A 16,924-nucleotide genomic window follows, 5' to 3' on the forward strand; every position below is an offset into this window, starting at 1 on the left:
CGGATCTATGTTATTGATCACTGTTCTAGTTTTCCTCGAAAGAGTGTTTTTGTTTTCCTTGTTTTCATTACTGTGCAAATCCCAGTAAAGTCTTTATTTTGAAACACTATCCGAGTCTGAATTTGAGTCGTGCAATTGAGTTCAGGCCTCAGAGTTCACTCCTTGACAGCATCTGTATTTTGTATGCACACATACATATATTATTAAAAGTGAAGTTTTTATGTCTTGTGTTCTTTGTCTACAGGGATTTATTTAGATTAACACAGCTGTCGATATACTATATGGATTTTCAAAATATTAAAACAACAAACAATATTACATTAGATCCATTTTTATTGAAGGAAAATGCATATGTATGAAGTAGAGTAAACCTTAAGATCCAATAGTTTGAATCTTGAGCAGAAATAATGACATGTTTATATTGCATTATGCACCCCCCTGACTTTTATAAAACACTTAAAAAAGGTAATTATTATTTACCTTGAATTTGCATTAGACATATATCCAAACCAATCAATTATATTGTAACATAACAGGCAGTGTGTATATGTAACGTGAAATATATGTCTGATAATTCCAGGAGTGTTTTTCCTTATTAAGCTAATATTTGTAATGTCATCTTATAGTATGGTAGTAAGTATTTGTACGGTGTGTGTGCACAATTCTGCAAAAGGAAAATGTGTAAAGTATCCATAATCTGAGGTAAAACTTGCCAGGCAGCATTTAGGTGAGCTGGTAAACTTCAAAGCTTTTTTTGTACAAAATCCAAATAAAAAAAGAACAGTCTTTGGCATCATTCCAGCTTATCCTGAATCATATGTATTTCTTCTGTAAAGACGCCAATGTACTGCCACGTCAATTCATAACAATGATTATTATTATTATATTATTGCTCCAAATACCCCAAATAAACACATCTCAGATTGAATTGATTGTATAAATATGGTATTGCACAATTGTTTTATAGATTTTCTTCTTGAGCTCTTCCAAATCTCCTTTAATTCTCACACCAGCACACGTCGGATCCTGCGTGAATGCTTGGTGTTCAGGTTGGTCTGGATCATCGCTGCAGAGGGAAAATAAAACAAATAAATGCTCTACTGTATGTTGTGTTTCAGGATTACTATTCAAGCAACTGACAGTTCATTATAGCAGGGAGAGTTGTTTTTTCACGCTTTATTTAGCAGGAACATGTATTTTATAGGATTTCCTAGTAACAAACCACGATTTATAAACTCATGAACTTATTAGTAAATAGTTAACCAGTAAAACAAATGTGTCCTCTTGCAGTTTTTGAAAAATAACTACCTGCAAAATCCATTTTGTAGGTCTGTCCCTTCACGTCGAAGGTCATGCTGCTCTGGGGGTTTTGCTGATACTTCCTCTCGATCTCATCACTGATTACTGAGCATTCAGTTGACGTTCCTCTCTGCTGAAACCATTTGAAACATCATGTTTTTTGCACTTCGTAACAAAGAAAGATACAATTTCTTAGTTTAATGTAACCAGATAACTTACCCTGTGTTTGAACACATGCCACGCTCCACTGTTCCCCTCAAACTGCCACTGTGGTTTGGAGCCCACAGAAAGATTCTGGAAAGCTAATGGTGCTTGAGAAGCTCTGTAAATATACAATTCTGGATTAATTTAAAGAAATGGTTTGACTTTGGGAAATGGTTTATTCACACAATCCAGACTCACTGTGCTCCTGCGGGCTGTTGTCGGAACAGTGGTCGACGAGTTACTTTTCTCTTTTTCTTTTTGGACACCTGTCGCATTTCTGCCAAAAAAAAGAATAAAAATAAAGCTGCTTTCTAAGTAGAAACTAACATTAGGCCAATTTACAATCCAGTTCACACATAGATTGGGATTTGATTTTAGGTAATCTACGCACATTCAAGAGCACACTTCTGCACATTTGAATGCTGATATGTTTGAATGACATTATTCAATTCTACAGTTGTATTTACATTTCAATGACTGCTATTGGGTTTTTACTCCCTAGGAAGTATTTCACTTCAGAAATAGTTTTCTATTTAGGTTTGCAGTCCGGTCCTCCACTATATGTTTAGATTCTTGTTGGGATATTCCTGACTTCATTATCACAACTTTTGCTTTTAATGTGTGCACACGACCCTGATTTCTCATGGGGTGTGTACTTCCCAATGGCAGAATGTTCTACATTTGGATTTAGTGGGACAGGATTAGTCAACATGTGTATTTGGTGAAGGTGTTTTGAGTATACTTCACCGCTGAATTTAATCTCAGAGGTTTTAGCACCGACGTTTAACGTGAAAGAGCTTGTTGGGTTACTCTGGAACTTGTTCTCTATGTCAGAGCTCTTCACAGGACTGGGGTGGCCCTTTGAGTCCTATCCAGAAAAAAAAGTATTCATTGTCAAATTGACCAAGAAGATCAAATGTTAAACTAGGGATTTGCTGTATTTTTGCACACAAAAGTAAGGTCCAATCGTTTAATTCTATCTACCTTGTCTCCATACTTGATCCACTTTCGACCCAGTGTGCAGTACCAGATCCACACAGTGTTTCCATCATCCAAACGTCTCGCTCTCAGACTCTTTCCATCCACTCTCATCCGGTTAAAATCTATACTCACTGCCCTATAGACAGAGACAGAGAGATCAGTCATTAAACCGTTTTTGATGTAGAAAATGTTTTGCACTGCATTGTTATCTCTTACCCGTATAGTGTGTTGTAGATTTTAATGCCTTTGCAGTGAGGCAGCGAATACTGGGCCTCGAGGATGTGATCATTATCAACATCCATCCAACCATTTTCAGCATTCAGCTGCCACTGGTAGCATCTACCATCAGTGAGCTTTGCATCTGGTTAAAAAGACAACATTTAGAAGTACATTTTTTGAAAAATGACAGTGTGCAGAGTAAAAAGTGACGTTTGTAGTGACTCAAAACCACTAATTGATGAGTCGATAAGGTAGTCAACAAAATCGGGACTAACCTTCCTCACCACTAGACGTAGATCGGCCTGAATCCCGGTTGCTGGCCCCCGAGGGCTCCCCCCCGCCTGTGGGGTGGTTCAGCTTACACTTGGACCCGTAGCGACAGCTTCCTGTCAGGGCAAACTGGCAGACGTGCTGGAAAGAGCACCTCTCACCATCCCGACACCGGCCTTTGTTGTAATACTTGCAGGGCCCGTTCCCATCCAACTGAAAATGGAAAGATTTTGAATCACTCAATTGATAAATAAAGTAAAGTTCTACATCAGTGTGAAAAATAGAGGGTGTCAAACATGGCAATAAATTCTCTTTAGCATAACATCCATGATATTCCAACAATGTAACTATTTAAAAAAAAGTATTTATTACATTTTAACAGTACACCCAGGGTGTAAATAGCCAATGTAGCTATACTAGCATGTTCCACTAAAGTCACCTGGGTGCAAATAAAATCTGCCTTAAAAGATAAGGCCTTAAATGGATCCACCTCTTGTGGCTTTATGTGCAATATATAGATGCTGACTCAAACATCTTCTCCAACCTGAAAACCATCTCCTTCATCTGAATCACTGTCACTGTCAGACTCTTCACTGGCGTCTGATTCCGCCTCAGAGGAGGATTCAGGGTCACTAGAGGGCTTTTCCTCGTCAGCAACTGGGAACAATGGCACAAAACAATAATTGAGAATGAAAAACACACATCAAAATTTGTTTACATATTTGGTGAACACTTGAACAAAATTCCCATTGATAATGACTGAACATGATCATTATCCTTTAAGGGTGAAAAGTGGGGACACTTTTAGTTGTTATGTTGCAATTGTTTTCTGTACTGATATTTGTTCAAGGAGAAATGGTAAACAATTAATCAAAGTTTACTTTTTAATTATTCGCTTTTTTAAATAAAGGGCCATAAGATATTCTTTCAAGTACATTTTAAAACACAGTTTAAAAGAAAGTGCAAGTTAATATTGAAAAAAAATGACTTATTATCTTTATTTGCTGCCCCCTGCTGGATCATTAGATCACATCCAGTAGGCCTATGCTGTATGGCCATGATCTACACGTTGCAAAAATAATGTAGGCCTATAGTCTATAGATTAATGAAGGAAAGATAATAACCCTGAATTTAATTTAACTCAGAGTAAATGAGAAATTAAAGTAAACCATGATTATTACTATACATGTTTGGGCTTCAGTAGAACAGAGAGCTCATCAAGAAACGAAACTGAAACTTGTCATGTTTTCAAACAATCATCGCCACTTCTTATAAATCTGTGTCTGACTGTCCGATTGCGAGGTAATACTTTCATCGTGTTTCCCCTATAACGTGGCATATAGCCTTCAATTAATATTTTTTTATTTTGCCTCATATCAACACCTACTACAACTCAAAATGTCTCATTTCGCATATAATAACATACAGTGGCCAGAGTGGCCACTCTTTTTATGAGGGCAAAAGTGTGCCTAAGCATGTCGATAAAACAAAAACACATAAGTAACTCATTATATTATATTATTATAGTATGACTATTAATATAATGATGTTAAAAAAGTACTCACGATAGGCAGACGCCATCCTCTATCTAACACTTTCGTTTCCCTAACTTAGCCTACAGCCACTCCCATACGCTGTTTGACGAGAGGCTGGTAATGCAGATCGTGAAATCATAGCAAGATCGACTGCTGATTTGAAGTACAAATGCATGATAAAGTAGGTGATAACTTAAAGGAATACACATTCAAACAGTTAAACAATATGCAATGTCAATGTAACGTTCAAAGTGTTATTGAAAACTGTACAGGTTCACAAATATTGCGTGGTAGAGCAAAAACAGCTGGACTGTATGTAATATTACTATTTTATTTTGCAGTATGCTAAACCTCCACACCGCTAGATGGCAATGTTGAGCTGACACAGCCCTAAACGCGCTCTATAAGAAGAAGAAGAAGAAGATAAGGTCCCTCTAAAGGCGGAAGTACCTTCCCGTCTTTTCCTACGAAGGGCACTAAACGAAGAACGTAAACGAGGGAAACATGGAAAACGAAGATCACGATTACACGAGCACCACTTATGATAAAGTGTGCCCCGTGGAGTACACATATAAAAGTAAGTATAGGCAGCAGGAAAATATATTTTTTATTCAAACTAACTCACAGATAACGAGAGTTAGCTTGGGCACCTAGCATCCTAGCAAGTGGGCTCCACGCTGAAGTGCCCGGGAAGTAAGAATTAATTCAACAATAACAAGTGAATATGGTTAATACACGCAGGCTATTTAAACTGGCCTACACACTGGTGTGTAGGTTGTGTTTGTTATGTAATATTAGTGTAAGTGAGCATAGACCTACCATGAGGCCAGATTGATGTATGGTCTGCTAACTTCATTTTAAATGAGTTTTTTTTTTCGTAGTTTGAGATGGTGTTATGTTTTAATTGAATTAAAAAGGAAATGGACTCCAGTATTCGGTACACGTTCTGTAATTAAGGGTGACACTGCTCATAATCAGCTGAAATGCAGTCTGAACACTGCATTAAAATAACTGATTTTTAATACGTTTCTATGCTTGATTTGAGTTGAGGGTTTCAGTTTGTATCTCTATATTTTACAAAAGCCCTCATTAAGTAATTTCTAACAAATTTCTTCCCCCTCTCTCTCCCTCAGTGAGTGTCAAGGAAATTGAAGACTTTGTGAAGCTGAGGGTCAAGAATAATAACCTCTTCTCTGGAAAGAGAAATACGTCCATGTGGGCATGGAGGTAGGACATCAAGTTTAAACGTTTTTGTTGACATTCATATTTAAAAGAAAAGCTAAAACCAGTGACATTTGGGCATTATATATTTAAAACAATAATAGTAAAACTTATTGATTTATCGACTCAATAAATATTCAATATATATTGAATAGATCAACTCATTGTGTTAGCTCTAATGTTTTTGTGTGTTGTTTCTTCAGGGCAATCCTACAACATATGCGCTTGCATTACCAGATGAGCCATATTCAAGCATCCAAAAAATGGGAAAACCTGAAGAAGAGATACAAGGTACAGGAACAAAGAACCCATAGATTTATCGAGCACTTTTACAAATGTCGTTTTTGATTTTTAACTTTTCTTCTTCAGGGGCTAAAGAACCCTCCAGCTGGAGTGAAAGTGTACCCTGAAGGCTGGCCTTTCTTCAACGTGATGGACGACGCTATGGAAGGTCGGCTGGATGGCGACACCCCCCTCCTCGAGGCCTTACCCCGCAGCGCTAATTTTCCCTCAATGTCCAAACGCAAGAGGAGGAAAATACCCATGGTAACTAGCTCCTCTATGGCCTCCATCGCAGGAGGGCCTGAGATTGAGGTCACCCTGAACGGAGACGAGGATGAGGAGGCCACGGAGGACGGAAGCATGATGCAAGAGATGGAGCATGAGAGGGACTTGATGAAAAGCGAGAAACGGGTGATGGAGAGGGAGCAGCAGGTGCTACAGAGGGAGAGGGCGGTGCTGGACAGGGAGATCGCCGCTCTGGACCGAGAGCGAGCCTCCCTGGAAAGAGAGAGGGCGATCATAGAGAGAGAAAAGGCCCTTTTGGAGAGGGAGAAGGTGATGTTGGACAGGGACAAGGAGGCTGTGAGACAGGACCGGATGGCTCTGGAGAGAGAGAAAGCCAGGCTGGAGAGACGTTCTGCACCCAGAGAAAGGACTGAGGACGGTACAGAAGACAGCAACAAGCGGAAACACTCAGATGTCACAGACAGGAAGGAGCAGTTCCTCAACTTGTTTGAAAAACTTATTGAAAACTTTTGATTCATGAGGCTTCTCTGCACAACACATCCATAGAGAAAGGTATTTTTGAGCAGTTTTCTAAATTAGTTAAGTCCATACAAATCAAAATGTACATTCACCGTCAATGAAAACGTTGAGCCACTCCTAGTTTGGAGAGGTCTTCAAAACAACTTTATTCACTTGTGGTTATTCCATACAGAGCACACAATAGCAAGCTATTAGCATTATTCTTAACCCCATCCACAATAAAAATCAACAACCCCCCCTCCCAAATCAAACAATATTCTTTATTTGATCCACTCTAGACATTAGAGTCTTTGGTATTGGCTATTGTGCATGGTTTAAACATCACTCTGAAATGAATTATACCAAATATTGCAGTTCATGTAAAAAATCTTTTTTTCAGAATATATATTTTTATATTACAGTACAGACTTTACAACAAATGATTGTGTTTAAATGCGTCTTTTATTGCATTAGATACTCAATGTACCTTCCATTAAGCTCCAGCTTCAATAAGTTTATGCTAGTATACATTTCCAAAAGTGTTAGATTTGTCATTAATATTAATATTATTTTTTTACAAAACAAAACATTAAAAAATATTACTGGTTGTATTTTTTTGCCAGTCATGAACAAACACTAAAACAGACACATACATGACATTTGAGGGTTTTTAATAAACTGATTTCTCCAAATGTTGCCTATTGTTTTCTATAAATCAAGTTGGGGAACAGTTTGGCTTATGAAAAAGTTCTTATGTGTGTGAACATGCATTTTGTGAGGGAATGTGAGAGTGACAAATTCATTACGTTGTGTTATAAAAATCTAAAACAACAGAAAGATAGAGCAGTATGTATGTGCTTGATCACCAGAATCTGTTCGTTGTTTATGGAACATACATTTCCACAAAAATGTTTACCAATCCATAATATATGTCAGCAGCATGTATGAGTTTGTAATTGTAATTAATTTAATTTTGAGTATTGATAAATAGTTAGCATGTCTGCATGTGTGGCTTTGGTGTGTCAATATGTACAAAGATGTGTGCATGTGGTTGTATTTGTGTGAGTCCGTGTGCAACAGTGTAGGTTTGTGTCTGTGGTTAGATGAGATCCCCGATGGGGATGCGGGGCAGGCAGATGTAGGCCTGCGGGGTCCTGCTGAGGTTGATGGGGTTGCCGTCCAGACGGATGTCCTCCAGTGCGTTTCTGATGTAGTTGAAGTCTTTCAGGTTGCAGAACGTGTCCTCGTGCATCGTCTGAATATTGTTACGCTGTGTAGACGATAGGAAGATACATAATGAGATACATCTCAATGCGTATGTAACTCTTGATAAATCATATTATCATGGAGAAATGTAATAATTATAGATTAGAATAAAGCACGGTTTATCGCCTTATATTGCCGTTTGACATAAGTCCATGACTTTTAGCCCCTTATATAGGCAAGATTTTTTTTTTCTCCCTAAGACAAAGTAGTTTGTTACTCTGGAAAAATAGGAAAAATTGTCAAATGACCCAATTATTATAATAAATTCCAATAGTTATTATGCAAAAAAGGCAGTTTCATTCCCTCTAATGTGGATAATTTCTGCTTATTTCCTCTGGTATATCATACAGTCATTCAGCTAGATATCAAATGTGTGTGGTAAAAGGTTAAGTTCTTTGATCGTCAACCTTCACAGCTTTGTAAATTCAGGAAAGTCATGTGTAATATATATTAATATTTTCATATTTATTCCTTTTAAATCAGAGAAGTTTTTTCCAACACAACTTTACATACTCTTTACACTACTTTGGCCTGTGGCCTCTATCAGGGTCAATTTGTTTTGTTTGTTGAAAGCAGAACCTGAACAGATTAAACAAGCTTTTTGGAAAGAATTCAGTAGGATACCAGTGTCAAAAACGTTCAGTGTTTTCCTTTTAGGGGGGCATTAATACATATGGTTTCTCGGGCTGTTCAGGAAGTGCTTGCAGCTTATGTGCAGAGAAACTGCATGGAAGGATTTCTTTCATTTGAGTTAGCATCTTAAAGGCTATCCCATGACACCCCCCCACACAGGTGTTTTCAATCTGCCTAATGAGACCACTTGTTTGTGAGTGCTTGACATCCCTCTGACCAGCTTGATTGTGTTGCACCTGTTAGGGCAAAACCCATTCTTATTGGTTTGTGAAGTTTAGTGACATCATGTCATTTCATTATAGCTCCACCCACTTCGACAAGAGAAGAGGTGTAATCAGACCAAAGTGAAAACACCTTTGTGGGTGAAGATAGCCTGTGATTTATTATTCCAGATTGCTTTCTCATTTCCCTTATTTTCATATAAAATTCAAACATGTAAAAAAAAAAGAAGTATTTTAGTGTTGGCCAGTGATGGGAATTGATGATCCATGGGGCCAAAGCTGATGTACCTGTAAGTGTAGAGATCGCAGGCTGTCTGGTAGAGGCACAGGGATGTAATCAATGTTGTTGTCTGTGAGGTACAGGTACAACAGACCGGTCATATCCTGGATAGAAAGGTAAATTATACAAAATTCAGTGGTGCAAAATTAAACAACCATTTACTCAGGCACTGTACAATTTTGAGATACTAGCACTTTACTTGAGTATTTATATTTTCTGCTACTTTGTACTTCCACTTCAATTCAGAGGTCAAAACTAGCTTCACCTTTACCAACACTTTAATGCATCAATAATTATAATAAAAACAAGGATTTTACATAACAGAGTATTCCTACACTCTACTCTACTTTGACGTAAGTACATGATCTGGGTACTTCTCCCACCTCTGATAACAATTATGTCTTGTAAAGAACACCAAAATATCAAATACTCTCAAATTATATAACGTATATAGATGTTGGAGAATCAATCAAATCAAATGATGTTATATAAGCTAAATATGACAAACATTTTTATATGAATATGTTTGTAATTACATTTGTTTTTTTTAAACCAAGACTAGCACCTCAAGACATAATAATAAACTTGGAAGTGCAAATATAGTAGCGTTAACATATAAACAACCTTATAACTACTGACACATTGGCCTTTATTGACTGGGGCTGGAGTTGTACGTACTTTGAACGCCTCTTCGTGAATACCCTTGGTGCCAATGTTATTTTGGCTGGCATCGATCAAGCTCATGGTCTCTGGGAGAGCAGGCAGCTGAGAGATATGATTTTCTCGAATCAACACCTCCTCCAGCTCGGGAAGACCCAAAAATGCTCTCTCATCGATGGACGTTATCTCGTTGGCGGTTAGGTCGATTTTCTTCAGCTTGTCTGAAAGGATGTGAAAAAACATCATCTTAATACTAGGTTCTAAAAATCTCTTGTCTTACATTTCTACATTTTCTTTCAAACGTACTCATGGAGGCGAAGTCAGACTTGTTGATCTTGGTGATTCTGTTGTAGCGGGCGTAGAAGTGAGTGGTGTCTTTAGGAAGAGGTGGAACACTATCCAGCTTCAAGTCATCGCAGTAGACCGAACCGCCGAGGCACGTGCACAGCAGGCAAGTGGGCATACCTGGAGCACATTAATGAGAAGGATCAAAGAAGAGGGAGGTAATACAATAAGAAAAAGTAAGAGGTATAATCAGAGGACAGTAATCCAAAGGGCAAGTCAATCAAATGAGGATTCAGGATATCATGGTGTTGACAAGTTCCAAAGTGAACGGACATTTTTTTATCATTCTTCTCTGTGTATCTAAATACTGACCTTTCCTGTCAATCTCAGGCTCATCAGGCTCGTCAGGTTCACCCGAGCTCACTGACCCTTCTACACCACCAGTACCCTCCTGAGGGGTTTCTGTTGTGGTCGGAAGCAGCCCCTCCTCTTGTTAGAGACAAGATTAGGTGTTAAAGAAACAGGTTAGATCAGCATGGACATGACTGGCAATCAGTAGCCCACTGGTTGCCACGGTGGTAAGTTACACACAGTTTATTTGCAGTGTGAACCAAGCGGTTATGGCATTTAACTGACGAATGGAAGTTAAATGAAAACGTTTTGTCTGAGTTAATGATATGAGAGGTGATGGGCACAAAATGCTCAAGAAAGCGAGTCCAAATGCGGTTTCATCTCTAGGGTGTAAGTTGCCCCAATGTCTACAAGGCTAGATAACAACATTGGACTTGGTATAAACAATTATGTTAAAAAAAGTACATAAATAAAATCATTGCTTAAGTTTGAATATACCATTCTAAGCATTTATATTTCTAAAAAACTCTTTTGAAAGGTGCCCTGTGGAGTTTCTGATAATCATACAAAACACATGTAGTGTATTCTTCAGGTTTGACAAATAAGTGATATGTTAGTGACCGTTCTCATAAAACATTTGCAAAAAGCGTTCTAGGGGGATTTTTTTCTCCCATTGCCACCAAGGCGGACTGGAGATTTACATACAGGTTAAATGGCTAGCAGTCTTCTTCCTCACTGATTTTCCTGAAGCAACATAATGCTTCCTCTTTATCGCCACTATTCAGAACAATAGTGTGAAAAAAGCTTCAGAAATATGTAACGCATGCATGTTCTTCCTTAGGTATACTCGTAAAACACATTCTCTATAGCACTACTGTTGGTCAGAAACTCCACAGGGTACCTTTGTAGCTGCTGATCTCAAAAAGCAAAGCCAGTTCATAAGAAGATTCATTGCCTCAGCAATGGCATCGGCACCTTGTTCATGGTAAGTATTGAATTTTTGAAATACCGATTTGAGTGTCAGGCATGGACTTTAGTCTTAACCTTGCCTTAAACATATGTCTAGATTAGATACTGACCTTTATCAATATCAGGAACCAGAGTTACCTCAGGGACCACTGTGTCTCCAGAGCCAGAAGCACCAGAAGCCCCAGAGGATCCAGAGATCCCCAGATCCCCAGAGGCCCCTGAGGTTCCTGAAGCTCCCGAGAACTCCCCTGAAGCACCTGATGCCTCGCTAGGGATAGTCTCGGGAATGAGAGGCAGCTCCTCCTCTTGTTAGAGCCAAGGGTTGGGGTTAGGAGACATGAGATTAGGAAGGTGGAGGGATCAGATGACAATCATTCAACCCATTAATCAATCACACCCACATTTTTTATTACACATGAGGTTAGGAGCACCATGATTTTGAAAACGTACAAAGAGAAACAATAAAGTAAGAATTCAGGCAAACAAATCAACATTTAACTACATTTAAAAAGGAAGTTAAATGGAATTCAAGACAATCAGTATGACAGGTGATTTTAGACACATCAAGAAATAGAGTTGCCAAAAGCCTTTCTGGCAGGCATACTAACCTCCAGATATCAATGTTATCCCTGAGGAACCGGACTCACCGTCCCCAGAAACCCCAGAGCCTCCTGAGGCCCCTGAAATCAGGAGATCTCCAGAGAACCCAGAACCAGACTGGTCTCCAGAGGCCCCAGAGCCCAGGGGGAATTCAATAGAAATCCCAGAGCCAAGATCTCCAGAGGCTCCAGAAATATCCCCAGAGCCTGAGAGATCCCCGGAGCCCGAGAGATCCCCAGATATCAAGATATCCCCTGATGCCAAGAATTCCCCTGACCCCCCAGAGCTGTGGAGCTCCTCAGAGGCTCCGGAGATAAAGACAATATCACCGGAACTCCCTGAGCCACCAGAGACCAGAAGTTCTCCTGAGCCTCCAGACCCAGAAGCCCCAGAAGCTCCCGAGGCCCCGGACCCTACCGAGCCTCCAAAATCCCCGGACACATGAAGGATGTCAATGGGCGTCAGACGCAGCTCCACCTCTTGTTAGAGACAAGATTAGGTATTAATAAACAGACAGGTGAAACAGAACATTAATCAGGCATGGAGCTAACAGTGATGATTGGGTTAAGTGGTTGGTGACAAATGGACAAAGTCATTGAAAAGGACACATTTAACCATAACAGCTAGTTAAATGGAAGACATGCACATGGAAAAGATGATGTTGAAGAAGAGTTTAGAGAATAGATTAGAGTTTTGTTGTTAGGAGCTTTGGCTGCTGTCTTTTTACAACTCCATATAGACCGGAGCAAGGCCCTCTCTGTCACCCACTGAACTCTATATTTACGAGTGTGTGCTTTTTCAGACCTTTCTGTGTGTTTGGGCCCATGAGAACCCCAGAGCCCCCTGAACCCTGAGGAACGAGCTGGCGTGTCAGGGGCAACTCTTCCCCCTCCTCCTCTTCTTCTAGTTGTTCTTCTGAGGCCTCGGTTACAGGGTAGTTGTAGTCAGGTGCGAGTGTTCCAATCTCTATCTGAGGGAAAGAGAGCAGCTTTGAGTCAAAAATGTATGAGTGATATTAACTGTTTTTATTTTTCGGCACATCAAATAATAACCCCAAAACTAGTCAAGGAAGCACATGGCTGTGTGCTTGTTCCATGTTAGCTGATTCTGGTAAATATTCTTTAAAGATGCAAATATTATCCTCTTTTTATTGCACACAATATACTGGGTTTCAGTATGTTGCATGTTGTATGTTGTGCCTACAGAGCAGATCTAACCTAGACATTTCAATGTTTGGTCAAGTATAAAATGCTATCTTAATTAAGAAATGAAATACACTGGAAATACACTGAACATTGGTAGCCAATGACATAAAGGTGATAGCTCTGCTGTATGATAAATTATAAATGTAATCCATTAAAAGTGATTTCAAGAGATGAAAACAGTCTCCCCCTTATTAAATAAAATGTATGCACTGCATAGTGTTACTAACTGTTTACTATTACTTAGTATTGGGAAACTGAATCCTAGCAGGCAGACAATTGATTCATAACACTCAATAATAACTTGAATTTATATAGCGCCTTTCATAACCTCAAGGTCGCTCAAATCAAACAACATGAGAAGCCTTCAGAAATAAGAATCTAGGATCAGTGTTATCAAGGACCAAAAAAAAGAATCATGAGACCATTAGCATCTTTACCACAAGATGGCAGCCAAGTGCGCAGATTTATCCAGAGTCTAGAAAGTAATGACCACTCAGATACAACCTCCATGAAAAAACATTTGTGTAGTAAAAAAACACCTGCTGGGTACCAACGGGATAAAAGTGAAGGACCTTTTTACTTATTGACCATTAGCAGTGCACTCATAGCACACACATACGTAATATATTATTGTACATTAATGTTATTTTCCATAACAACAGGTAAAAAAATCATTGAAAGATATGTTGTCTTCTTGCCATGAATGCCACAACAAAGAAACTTTCTTTGTATTGAGTTTGGAGCTCTTGTTAATTCTCATATGGTTAAGAACTGTGAGAGGAATGTATAGGAATCACTTTGTCAATGAGGACCTTTTCAGAAAGGTTTTTATCAGCATATTATGTGAACCAAAATGCTTAATTTTACAGTAACTGGTTATATTTATTTTAAGGTGCTTTTAGATAAACTTAAGGACTATACAACCTGCCGTCATGTTAATGTTTTCTCCCTCAAAATATCTAATTACTTTATAAACAAAGGCTTTGCAGCATTTATGTTTTATATTGGGCAATAAATGAAAAGACACCTCTGCCTAACCAACCAAGCTGGATGAATCACCGTGCTTTGTGGTTTATTCATTAAAAGCTTCAGGTTTATCCATCTGGTATTAAAATTGCATTCAGTCGTTCAGATAAAACCTGCAGTTCTATCCCTCTCCAGACGAGGGCGCTGAACCCCCACACACCGCCACAGGTAATACCTGACACACTCAGCCCAACAAGGCTGACTCAACCCTCCAAAAAGGGAATGGTCCTTGTGGAACCAAGACACACATGGTAGCTGCACAAATCCATATTTTAGTTCTCTCAGCTGCTTTCAACCGCGGTAATCAGATGTAGGTAAGAGGTATCAAAAATAAATGTATATTAAGACATATAGTAAATAATCCCTTACAAAGTAGGCTACAACCTTCAAGTCCTAGGTTGTAACAAATATAACTTGGTAAATGCATGCAAAGACTTTAAATGCAGCAATGAAAAGATGTCCAGTCATATTTTAAAGCTTGGCAGAGACACAGTTTGGGATACAACAAGGTAGGCCTTTGAAAAGTCTTGCACACAGTTTGCTCGCTGCAGCTCTCCCCTTCATTTCCCCCTTTCCCCAAAGCAAACATCTACACCCGAGGGGAAAGAAGACGCTGGCAACCAAAAATATTGAAAAAACCCTCTGGAAACAGCATGGGAATACAGAATGCACAGGGAAAGACGTTGAATGTGAGCATCAAACTGACGCCAAATGTCACTGCTGTACTATAGCGTACCAATCAGTAGGTGCATTCAGCACGAAAAGTGAAGTTTCCATAAAATCCTCACACTACACCAGCTGTTTCCTTATCAACAAACAAAATGACCGAACGGATTGCTTCAGTATGGATCATCACAGAAAAATGTGATGTGAAATGAGCGTATAAACATCAACCATCTCATGGTTCTTCACCCTGATATTGCACAGCATGTACAAAATGAAATTATGCACATGAAGTCTTGAGAAAATGAAAGGCACATTTTCATCCATATTTATTAACTTCTCCAGCCCAAAGCCAATGCCAATATCTGCACAGGAAATATGCTTCCTCTCTTTATTGGCGAGTAGAAGATTGATGACAGACACAATCCAGGCTGTTAAAAATGTAAAGTTGTTTTTACACTTTCGTACGGATTAAACAAATACTTAATATTGTGATAATGAGGGAGGTTTTGATACCTTTTTTACCATAGAACAGCTTGCTATTTACCTCCTCTTTCCAGTCATTATGCTAGGCTAAGCTAACGGAATGTAGCTTCATATTTAACCCAGCGAGAGGGGTATCAATCCTCTCATATAACTCTCGAGGAGACAAATCCTGGAAACAATTAAGAATGATTTCACTTCATTAAACCACAGTTAATTATGGATAATGTTGTAACATTGTATTTATGTAGTTATTTTCCAAGTGGAGCATGAAGAAATTTAGGCGGCTTCTTACTATACAGTACTTTGCAATCCAAAACAACAGCAGCAGAAACCTCAGCTTCAGACCATTGTATGCAGCACACTGAAGACGATTTGCTTGGCTAAGACTGTAGATGAGCCTTAACCTTTCTGAAAAGAGACAAGCTCTGAGGAGAAAGACGAGAAATACCACCAGAGAACTGGATGTGGAAAGTAAAGAGTCAGCATTCCAGAGGCATGGAGCTCATCACTGCTTCATTTCTCCCCTGACATCTGATTTGTGTGTGTGAATAAAATCCAGTTAATCCTCGTTCTTTTTAAGCAACCAGTATATCTGAAGATGAAACAAAACAAAATGTCCTTGCAACACGCTTTTTCTCAACACGCAAGGCTGCAATTATGAGTCCAAACTTTGTTATTTCAATGGGGACAACAACATGGGAAGATTGTTATAACTCTAATGGTATTGTTTTCCCCTTTCCTGCTCCCAAAGACCCTGAATTATTGTGGCAATGTGCTGTGTCACTGCAGGCTTGTTAAACAAAGGGACATTATCAGAACCATTTCCCAGCACATTATAACTTTTCCTGAACACTCCCATGTGTGGCACGCAGCTGTAAAACTCTACACAACATATTTTTATCATTTTGAAAATAAGGCAAACGTTTTTATATTTTGCAACAGTGGATTGAAATAATTCACTGCTTTATGTTTTTTGCTTTTCAAGATCTTGTCATATTTGCTAAATCTGCATTGGATTATAGGATTGGTCTGAGATAACAGCACTGGTGTGAGTGCTATCCACATCAAGTTAAATCCCTGGCTAAGAGAAAGCCTGTTGAAAATCCAACGTCTTGACATTGCCTTGGACTAATTTCCGTGTTACAAAGAGGTATAAACGGTAACATGAAATGTGGCTAAAGCTTGCATTCCCAGCATGCCCTGCAGCATTGCCACATCAAACCCATCCATCAAACTCAACTTGAACTGATTTAAAGGGCACTTGTGGAATCCTTCTGCCTCTCTTCTGCACTCATCTTACATTTTGCAGCCAAATATATCCCTCATTGGGGCATAAATACGGTTTCCTTCAAGGGATGAAAACTACTCCAGATGCAAAATAATTCAGCCTGTGGATACTCTGTTGCATATAACTTAAATGGTGGCTGGCCAAGGTATAAAAGTGAAATATTTTGGCCATAATAGTGCACAAAGCTGGACAGCATTTTGTCCATTTTCCAAATGGCAACAGCTGGATGCCTTTCT

The 16,924-nt window shown here is 39.0% G+C and overlaps 3 protein-coding genes across 5 annotated transcripts; 1 reads left to right on the top strand and 2 right to left on the bottom strand.

Moving 5' to 3' along the window:
* Positions 1-315: 315 nt before the first annotated feature.
* On the bottom strand, positions 316-4,622 carry LOC104967714 (poly [ADP-ribose] polymerase 12). Of its 3 annotated transcripts, none has more exons than XM_010797231.1 (10): positions 4,539-4,622; positions 3,518-3,630; positions 2,988-3,186; positions 2,701-2,845; positions 2,488-2,620; positions 2,251-2,371; positions 1,702-1,780; positions 1,519-1,621; positions 1,309-1,432; positions 316-1,066 (listed from the first exon to the last, which is right to left on the bottom strand). In XM_010797231.1, the coding sequence occupies exons 1-10, from the start codon at positions 4,552-4,554 to the stop codon at positions 1,005-1,007; spliced, it is 1,095 nt and encodes a 364-aa protein (XP_010795533.1). In that variant the 5' UTR covers positions 4,555-4,622; the 3' UTR covers positions 316-1,004. The 3 variants fall into 3 exon arrangements, with proteins under 3 accessions (XP_010795533.1, XP_010795530.1, XP_010795531.1); XM_010797228.1 differs by having other exon boundaries at positions 2,979-3,186; positions 4,539-4,620; XM_010797229.1 differs by having other exon boundaries at positions 1,309-1,429; positions 2,979-3,186; positions 4,539-4,619.
* A 338-nt stretch (positions 4,623-4,960) lies between these two features.
* On the top strand, positions 4,961-7,844 carry LOC104967715 (uncharacterized). The gene is made up of 4 exons (XM_010797232.1): positions 4,961-5,085; positions 5,642-5,735; positions 5,933-6,020; positions 6,099-7,844. The coding sequence occupies exons 1-4, from the start codon at positions 5,013-5,015 to the stop codon at positions 6,768-6,770; spliced, it is 927 nt and encodes a 308-aa protein (XP_010795534.1). The 5' UTR covers positions 4,961-5,012; the 3' UTR covers positions 6,771-7,844.
* epyc (epiphycan) lies at positions 7,410-16,695 on the bottom strand. The gene is made up of 9 exons (XM_010797247.1): positions 16,662-16,695; positions 15,693-15,808; positions 12,825-12,990; positions 11,531-11,725; positions 10,473-10,589; positions 10,122-10,280; positions 9,834-10,036; positions 9,164-9,259; positions 7,410-8,025 (listed from the first exon to the last, which is right to left on the bottom strand). The coding sequence occupies exons 1-9, from the start codon at positions 16,693-16,695 to the stop codon at positions 7,855-7,857; spliced, it is 1,257 nt and encodes a 418-aa protein (XP_010795549.1). The 3' UTR covers positions 7,410-7,854.
* Positions 16,696-16,924: the final 229 nt, after the last annotated feature.

Source organism: Notothenia coriiceps, unplaced genomic scaffold, assembly GCF_000735185.1.
Source record: "Notothenia coriiceps isolate Sejong01 unplaced genomic scaffold, NC01 NC01_scaffold00037594, whole genome shotgun sequence".
NCBI lineage: Eukaryota > Metazoa > Chordata > Actinopteri > Perciformes > Nototheniidae > Notothenia > Notothenia coriiceps.